Source organism: Alnus glutinosa, chromosome 2 (genome assembly GCF_958979055.1).
Source record: "Alnus glutinosa chromosome 2, dhAlnGlut1.1, whole genome shotgun sequence".
In the NCBI taxonomy this organism is placed as follows: domain Eukaryota; kingdom Viridiplantae; phylum Streptophyta; class Magnoliopsida; order Fagales; family Betulaceae; genus Alnus; species Alnus glutinosa.
Genome location: NC_084887.1, coordinates 28,312,792 through 28,322,717, shown reverse-complemented (window position 1 = coordinate 28,322,717; position 9,926 = coordinate 28,312,792). Strand labels below are relative to the sequence as shown.

Below are 9,926 nucleotides of genomic sequence, written 5' to 3'. Positions count from 1 at the left end.
TTTTCTTTTAATATATAGGAGAAACTTCAATATTTATAACCCCTGATTTTTCTTCATTTTGCAATTAAGTGCTCATATTTTAAAAATGTCAATTTAGAGTATTTATCGTTCAATTTTTTTTGTTTAATTTCAACACCCCATTAAAATTTTTCGTTAAATTCTATCAAAATTCTCAAATATTCTTGTGTTTTTTTTTTTTTTTTTTGAAAAAAAATTTAATTACTTAATTACAAAAGTGATGAAAAATTATAAGTTATAACTAAATGAATTTTTCCGTTTAATATAAGAATAGTGTAAGACCATACAACTTTTTTAAAATTCAGTCATCCCATGCATAAGCAAATACACTGAGTTTTCGTGAGCTCACTTTTATTGGGCAAATATGACATCAAAGTACGTACGTAGATATACAGTTCTACTGTGCGTAGATATATAGGAGAAACTTTAATATTTATAACCTCTTATCTTTATTTATTTTTATAATTAAGTATTTAATTTTTTAAAAAATGTCAATTTAAGATATTTATCGTTCAATTTTTTTTTTTAGTTTTTAATTTCAACACCCCATTAGAATTTTTTGTTAAATTCTATCAAAAATTTCAAAATACCTCTTTTTTTTTTTTTTTTTTTTTTTTTTTTAATTTTAAAAAAAGTTTGAGTACTTAATTACAAAAATGATGAAACATCATGAGTTATAATTAAGTAAAGTTTTCCGTTTAATATAATTAAGAAAGTGTAAGACCCATACGACTTTTTTTAAAAAACAGTCATCCCATATGCATAAGCAAATACACTGAGTATTCGTGGGCTCACTTTTATCGTGCAAATATGACATCAAAGCACGTAGATTTATAGTTCTACCGTACGTACAGCAAGGAAAGGAAAAATACATACAATTAACATAACAGCAAAAGCCGTCGCTAAATTCCCGAAGGCGAAGGCGAAGGCGTGTGTTCACATATATATTAATTAAGCAACGTACACCTTCATTATTGAAACCAGATATTTCTTTTTCAAAGGGCTGCACCTAGCAACCCTTACGGCTGTAAGGATCACATTTCTCTGGCGGTGGCTTTGGCTTATTTGGCAGGCAAGGCGCATATGCTTTTCCACGGCCGCAGTTGATAACAGGCTTGGGTTTATCAACTTCTGTTGGAGAAACACGGTATCACATAATCCATTTAATTTGTAACAATTAATGTCAAGCAAACAAATTAATATAATATTATAATATATATGCAGGCTATGCAGCAGTTATATATCTCTGTGATGTACGTACGTTGAAAATAAAAAATAAAAAAAATTAAACTTAAAATTAAAATTAAAAAAAAAACCCAAGGGGATTTGGTAGTCTAACCAGTTTGAGATAATTCTCGAGCTTTCGTCGGGGAAGGAAGAAGGATCATGGAAGCCAAAAGAAGGCATACTACAAAGAAGGCCCTCATAATTTGGAGATAGATGATCAGTAAATTAATGTGTGAGCTTTACCTTCTCTTATCTACGCTTATTTATAGTTGATTTTGGGGCGCCGTCCACGCGCAAGCAGTGTTGTTTATGCGAGCGTGAGAGGAATTAGAGAGATTCTAATTTGACCATTTCATTATACATGCCAAAAGATCGATAGAGTCGGGTCAGTCAGTCAGCCGATCGAGAAGAAGCCAAAATGATTGAAAAGGAATACAGAAATTTCATATGCCAAAACCCCACCTTGATGCTGAAATACAGAGGAAATTTCATTGCAAAGGCACCGGCGGCCGGTTCTGTATATATATGTGTGTGTGCCTTCCTCGTAATTACATATAATAGCAATGTGTTTGTGAAATATAATCACCACCAAAGAATACTCATCTTCTCATCTTCAAGCAAGGGAATTAATTAATTAAGGACGTCATTATTGTTTCCCTATAGGCTATAAGGCTAGCATTCTTGATTTTAGAAGAAGTAATCTTTTATATTTTATCCAAGGGTGACTAGCTAGGCTAGGATGTCATAGTTGTATATTGGAATTTGGAAGACTTCTGTATTTAATTTTATAATTTTGAGAAATTTCTAGAATATGATATTATTTAGTTTTTGTAAATATTTAATTTAGACAAAATTCAGTCTTTTATGATACTCTCTATATGATTTTTTTTTTTAAGTGTTTTCCTGCATTATATATGGTAGCCGGATTGCAAATTTGAAGAGCTCGATCTCCTTAATTTGTTAGTTGGGGGGCCAAACGTTTACATGACATTAGGTATGTTTGCTAAACGATTTTGTAGTTGAATTTTTATTTTAAAAGTGGTAAGAGGTGATTAATGTGATATAAAGTAAAAAAATATAAATAAAATTTTTAATAGATTTTTTGTTTAAATGATATTAAAAAGTGATTTATGTTATATAAAAAATAAAAATGTTTTTAAAGTGATTTTTTTTTTTTTTTTTTTTTTTTTTTTTGCATTGACTCGTACATGCCAATGTGTTCTAAGTCAAGCAATAGGTTGTAAGTGTTTAGGGTCCTCAAAACTGCTTTTTCGAAGAAATTTAGGAGGGGGGCACACATGACGATGTCAAAGACAACATTAATTGACAAAGGAAAGGTCCGAAGACCCGCCAAGTCAATTGTTATGCTTAATCTGTTTTCTCCTACCATTTCCGATGATGATAATGTTATTCTTTGCTCTATTCCCTTTGAGGTTAAGGTGGTTCAAGCTCTTGCTAGTCTTGGTTCTACTAAATTTCCTGGCCCATATGGTTTCACAGCTCTTTTCTATAAGAAGTATTGGTCCTCTGTTAAGGATGATGTTTTGGGTTTTGTTCGGAACTTTTTCCAAGGTAATCATCTGTTGAAAGAACAGAATCACACTTTCATTGCCCTTGTTCCAAAGCAAAGTGGTTCTCATACAGTTCATCACTTTCGGCCTATAAGTCTTTGTGTGACGACCCGTTTTTTTATTTTTATTTTTATTTTTTTATATACAAAACGTAAAACGAGTCATCGCAGTGGCACGACTACGTGTCGCTCAGCCAACATATGGCACATGCCCCATAACATGTACCTGATAATCAGAGTATAACATACATCTATCTATGCAGCGGAAAACATAAATCTGAATAGCAGAAATTACAACTTATACATCTATCACAAATTAATTACAACATTGAGCCATTTAACATCTATCTGTTTGAGTCTTTATTAACACAATCATTACATAACAATAATGGCTTAACAAAGAATAAGTGACACAAACGTCACAAGCCATACCTAACCTATAAAATAGTGGACAACCCGTGGTCCGACAATTACAACTGTCGCTGCGAGCTTCAGTCATAATATCTCAAGTACACTGCTACCAACCCATCAACTATACCGAAGTACCTGCAGCCAAATAAACACCATCTACACGGTTGTGGTGGTATCCACATCCGCATAGGTGAAAGAATGAGTTCACCGCCTTAGCATGAAACATACTAAGACATCAATGGTATAAGACTAACTGAGTTTTCACAAAGAACCAACCTTTATTATATTTTTAGTTGTGCGAGCACTATATTAGCCACAATTTACCAACAGCTAATGCAGCAAACACCGACTATTCAGAAAACATTTAAAACATACTATATAGCTGTGAACATATGTAGAAGTTTCAATCTACCGCTTGGAAGATTCTACATATAGACCCTTCTATAATAATACTTTTTATCGATCGCTTGGACATATGTGCACACGATCACTTCATCATAGATATCACGTATACACATAAGTCTTAAGCAAAGAACATGGCATCTTACTCTTCCGTACTAGGACAACATCCGTCAACAAAACACTCGCAACATCATCTCTAATCGTATTTTAGCTTCGTACCTTGAACGTCAGTAGATCATGAGAGCACTAGAGCTAAACTCAATCATGCTAACACGTCTTTCCTGAAGAACAAGAACAGTCAACCTTTCTACTCATAGACATGCCATTACTCGCACCCGGGCAATCATGTATCCATGTACTTTCAAGTTCAATGTATGACCTTAACACATGACTATCCGATAGAAATATACATAAGATCTTTTTCATGAAGACTCTTATGCATACCAATACGTCTAGTAAAACTACTCATAACATAAAAACATCTCTCACAAAACAATGCTATATATGCTATGCATGAACTGGGGCTAATAATGCTGCTGATACTGATATGCTGCTGATACTGATATGCTGCTGATACTGTTATGCTACTGATATATTGATACTGCTGGTATGTATGCTCTATACTACATGCTCAATGTTCCGTGCTTGACCAGTATATATTTCACTACTATGTCACGCTGAAATCATGCAGTTGTTAAATCACGTCCTTTTAAAACTAAACAAATCCAGCATTTTATCCAACACTTTGAAATCATTCAAAACTTAATTTCTTTATAAAATCTACACAGTTTCAACATGACATGTTCTCAAACAATTTGCATAATTTAAATCTCAACCGCAGAACTCAACACTTTAAATCTAGTCAATACTTTTTACTCTTGCACTATCTCTTAAACATCATTGATATAGTTTAAACATAATCGAAACTAATCAAATCATCTCAAAGCATATACATTTCATCATATGGTTGGTTCAGTTTCATAAACAATATATATATTTTTATCAATCCAATACATATAAAAATATATATTTTCTTAGTGAGTGGAATACCCACATTGGCTGCATTAGACTCCTGACTCGAATTCCCATTGGATTCCAATAACTCGAACTCTACCTTGGAGAACCCATTGAAGTCTCCAATTACAACACAATCCTGCAAACATTGGTAGCATTAGACTCTGCTATTGAACCTAAACTCTATGACACAGAAACTACCCGCTTGCTCACACGTCACATCACTCGCTTCTAAAGCTAGCTAGACACCTTAAGCTATTATTAAACTTACCATTGGTTCTTGGTTCTAGGGTTGAAGTTGATTAACATTATTTTTTTAAAATTACATTTATCATATTTTTAATTGGCTCCTACAATACTAAATTTCTGGCTCCGCCCCGAACTAAGAGCTAACATGTTATTTTAAAAATTAATATATATATATATATATCTTTTGACTTTGCTCAACCTAAGGTTTGCCAAGCTTATGATCTCGCCTAACCTAAAGCTTGTCAAATATACGTACTATCCTACTCAACCTATTGTTGCCTTGGATTAACTTTCGTAATGAAAATTTATACTTTTCTTGTTCTTTTAGCTATTCTTTTTCGTTTTTGTTTTGTTTTGTTTTTTTTTTTTTTTAAAAAAGAAGGAAATTAGGATATAATATATACTAGAATTTAATGTGTTTGGTTCTTCTGCCAGAAACGTAGTATGGTTTGTTTGGGAATTGAATTCTCTGAAATTCGAATTTAATTCTAATTTACTGCGCGAATTTCAATGTTTGACTTTATGAGATAAAATTTAAAAAAATTTAAAAAAGTGGAATAAAATATGATTTGTTTTTGAAAAAAAATAGAGAATAATCCAGATTCAACCCCGTTGCCAAACACACCAGGGAAAGTGAAATTGGCCTTTCAAATCAAGGAAAGTGAAAATGACAAAGGAAATGTCTGAAAATAAGAGAGCGCCTCTCACGCCAAGTCAATTGTTAAGTCTTCCTGTACTCACCAAAAAATAAAAATAAAAATAAAAAAAATTGTTGAGTCTTCCGTCCTTATCGATCTTCTCACCTTATGCTGAAACCCCACCTTGATGCTGAAACATAGAGGAAATTTCATTGCAAGCTATGTAAGCATAATATATAAAATAAAATGCTATAAAATAATAAGCATTATGTTAAACGGGTTTCACGGGTCGTGTCGGGTGGCCTGTGAAATTATCGTGTTCGTGTCGTGTCTGGAGCCTTGACCCGTTAACATAAACGGGTCATGTTTGGGTCAAGGTTAAACAGGTCATGTTGGGTACCCGTTTTACCAACCCTAATTCGGATTCAAGTGATCAATAATATTATAGATGTAGTCCTTCGGATTTTGTGCATGCAAAACTATGTTTTTGCTAATTTTGTGTTATTATTATTATTTTTTTAATGTATTCATCTTCATTTTCCATAATATTTTAATATTTAACAACCCCGTGTGTGGATGACATGGATCTAAAGCCTTCCCTCAGACCCTGAAGAGGACATTTTAATATTAATTTGAGAATTAAAAAAAGAAATTTAAAGTTTATTTTGGAACGTTCACGGTCTCGGTAGCTTTTGTGACCCACCTGACCAAATAAAAATTGGGTTATTTAACCACTTATCCGGTCAAATAGGTTCCATAAGCGGTATTTCACAATAACATGTCCAAAATATCTTAAATTTGGATAAATAATTTGAGAGAATTCTGATCCGTTTATGAGTATGCAATTCAACTACACAAACTATTAAAATGTCCATTTTGAGTTACCCCTTAATTAGATCAGATTTGACCGTTATTTTAGATGAAAAGATCTCAAGTACTCCCAGTCACACATGTATCCGATTCCTTCTTCTCCACCTCTGTGATGATCAATTGGATACGATTAACGCAATTCATACTTTATTATCTTCCGATTTAAAGGTGGTCTTGTTGAGAATCTTCTCGTTAGGAATTCTATAAAGGGAAAACCAATATCTAGAGATCTGATGGGTTGGCTGGTTATATTACCAGCTTCCATGCATGTTTGTGTCACCATTTCCATACTTATTTCCGATTCTGGTTCATTACCTCTAAGAATTGCCCAATTGGCATTCAAGATGGTAAGCCTGTAAAATGGAGGGAAGGTTATACGTTCGTACTTAGGTAAATACACTTTTTCATTCTCTTTGCCAATACTCTGCGGCCTTCTCGATCACTTACTAACTTAAGCATCGAATGTGATTTTACTGTATTTTTAGCAAGGCGCTGCTCTAACCTTTTTCTATCTTCCTTGTAAGTCTCCTCTACAGGGCGTTTTAACAGTAATGTGTCGGCCTTTCCATTTCTATATATTTTTCAGAATTTTTATGAATACAGTTAATGAGTAGTTTATCACTAACTGTCCCTTTTTTTTTTTTTTTCTCCAATAACTACGGCCTCAAATGCAATAATTCCTTTAACTTGAACTTTGTGAGAAGGCAGATAAAGGATATAATATATACATAAACTTGTATGGGAAGTCCCTTAAATAAAGTAACGGACTGACTCAATCGATCAGTTTTTTTATTTTGCACACATGCATTACATCATATATCAAACTGTAGACGTTCTTGGAGTTCATTAATTATTGCAAAAAAAAGAAAAAGAAAAAACAATAGGTTTAATTCTGAGTGCATATCAAAGCAATCAGAAAAAAGCCACATATTGAAACCCCAAAAACCATATATTAGACGTACAAAACCTACTTCTTAATTCTTAAGCACTGCATGCTCACTACAAAAAACATTACTTTTCGCCACTTGCAGTTCGCCGCGTGTACAGTCACTGTACACGTGGCGAACTGTTAGCCGCGGGTAAGTAGCCGCGTACATACACGCGGTGGACTTGGTAGCGCTAAATGCACAATTGGCCGCGTGTATTTTAATACACGCGGCCAATTTGCCGCGTGTACAATATTACACGTGGCCAGTTGGCCGCGCGTATTATTGTACACGCGGCCAACATCTGGCCGCGTGTACATTAATAGATGGCCGCGTGTACATTAATACACGCGGCCAACTGGCCGCAGTATTATATATAAATATTATTTTTTATATAAATATTATTTATATATATATTTTTTATATATTCTTTTTATATATTTTTTTATATATTTTTTTTTTTACTAAAATTTTCCAAATTTATTTCATCCAAAAATATCACAAAATCAAATTGCACTAATTAATCAAAACAACAATATTTAAAATTTCGAATACCATGTACTAATAAACATATTCATTACTAACAATAACTACTTACACAACAATATCAACAAATTTTTAAATCTTGATTTAATAAAGTTATTCGTGACTAACAAAAAAAAAATATATACAAAATATCTACAAATCTGGAGGACGTCGCTGCGGATCACGAGGTGCAGTCCCGGGCGTGACCTCGCCAACTGTCGATTGTCCCGCAAGAGATGGTGTAACGGGCGATGGAGTCCCGAGAGGGGATTGTTGGCTCAGCAATTGTCCAGAAGGCGACAACGAACCAACCGTTGTCGCATTACCTGCAAGTAATAAAAATAATTAACCTACATAATATTATATGCAAATTTAAACAAATAATGAGAACAAATTAAAAATAAACCTAAATGTATACATAATATGAACCATACCTGCAGGCGCACTACTAACAGATGACGTACTACCTACGTGTGCGGGTGAAGACTGCTGAGCACCAGGGCATATGAACGATAATCCTGTAGAGGACATGAAGGCCTCAAAATGTCGCATGCGCTGCTCCATAGCATCAAAATGTCGCATGCGCTGCTCCATAGCATCAAACTGTCGTATGCGCTGCTCCATGCTGTCAGCCCGCTCCCTCTCGGCCTGCACTATGCCCTCCAACTCCGCAATTTTATGAGCAGCCCAATCCTGAGACGTGCCCTCGGCCGGTCCCCCCCGTGTGCGGTCCCTATGCGAGAAACAAGTCCCGCGAACAGGAGTAACGTTCGGCCCAACCTGCCGAACCCTACCCGCATACTCGGGTCGCCCAACCGCTTGCTCGTACGCGTCGCCAGGTGCCCAACGCACCGTATCTGATGAGACGGGGTCCGAGGCAGCAGGATCAGTGACAAACTCTGTGTCATCCGCTCCTGTACGTCGTCAACATACAAAACACTGGTAATTAATAAATACTTTATCACACGCATAACTAATAATAATCGATAACATTTAACAGTAGCATACGCATAGGTCCCGTGTCCGCTCGTTCAGGTAAGTGCCGTCTTTCCTTGTGTGCGTCTTCACAAACGACTCGGCGCGAGTGGGGGGCGTGCCAGATATAGATGTCTGTCGCTGTCGCCATACAGTATAAATATATAACAAACATTGGATATTCATTTAATGTTAAGAAAGAACAATTATGTCCAAATAAGAATTAGGGTTTTTACATATTGTTCGATACCTCATCGTGATTAAATCTGGCATAACTTTTGGACCCCAGACTATGGGGGATGTCATTCTGCTCCCGCAACCGCTTCATTCGTTCAGACCTCTCCTTTACATTGAACATTTGCAAAAAAATTTAAGAATTGATACACTTAATTACTTATGTGCTATGATTGAATGAACTGTTTATTAAAAAAACACAACATTATAGTAGTACATTGAAAGACCTACATACCACATTTATTTTTGTGCACCACTCGTGCAGTACGTCCTCCACATCCGTTCGGTCATACTTATCAAAAAACGTATCTGGCATTCTCGCACGTATTGTCAATGGCGTGTCACCGTCTCGAATATTTAGCTGGGTCCTCAACTTCGACTTCCACGAACGGTGCTTACGGCCCATATCACCCCAGAATTCATTCTGTGCCAGGCGCTGGTCGACGGATACGGGTACATAAAATTCTTGCTGCACATTCAATCTAATAATTAATTTTAGCAGTTCAATAATAAAATCATCTTAACTTTAATTTCACAAAATACATATATTAGTTTCATACACATACCATTATGGCATCCCACATCGCCTGCTTAATCTGTTTATCTACCTTCGCCCATTTGTCCCGCAAGTGAATGTGGGACCCACTCCGTAACATCTTGCCCGCAGCCCGTCTATAACGATTGCATGCTCGTCCCACGGGTTGTGTTGCAGCATTGTACTGCAACACAACTTTCTTACCCCTCGGGAGCACCCAATTTCTCTCCGGGTCCTTAATTACCTCAAAATGCTCCCGTCTGGGTTATACCCTAGTCAATAAATATAAAACGTTAATATAGTAACACTAAATAACTTAATTATATTAATAA

General features: G+C 35.3%; 1 protein-coding gene and 1 long non-coding RNA gene across 2 annotated transcripts; both read right to left on the bottom strand.

Annotated features, from left to right (window-relative positions):
• Window positions 1–829: 829 nt before the first annotated feature.
• On the bottom strand, window positions 830–1,729 carry LOC133861559 (uncharacterized). The gene is made up of 2 exons (XR_009899034.1): window positions 1,358–1,729; window positions 830–1,149 (listed from the first exon to the last, which is right to left on the bottom strand). It is a non-coding gene; the product is annotated as an uncharacterized LOC133861559 (long non-coding RNA).
• Window positions 1,730–6,459: 4,730 nt separating this feature from the next.
• Window positions 6,460–8,929, bottom strand: LOC133860459 (uncharacterized). Its single transcript, XM_062296060.1, has 5 exons — window positions 8,859–8,929; window positions 8,401–8,764; window positions 6,902–6,970; window positions 6,655–6,752; window positions 6,460–6,506 (listed from the first exon to the last, which is right to left on the bottom strand). Exons 1-5 carry the CDS (start codon window positions 8,860–8,862, stop codon window positions 6,460–6,462), a joined length of 582 nt encoding a protein of 193 aa, XP_062152044.1. The 5' UTR covers window positions 8,863–8,929.
• Between the last annotated feature and the right edge of the window lie 997 nt (window positions 8,930–9,926).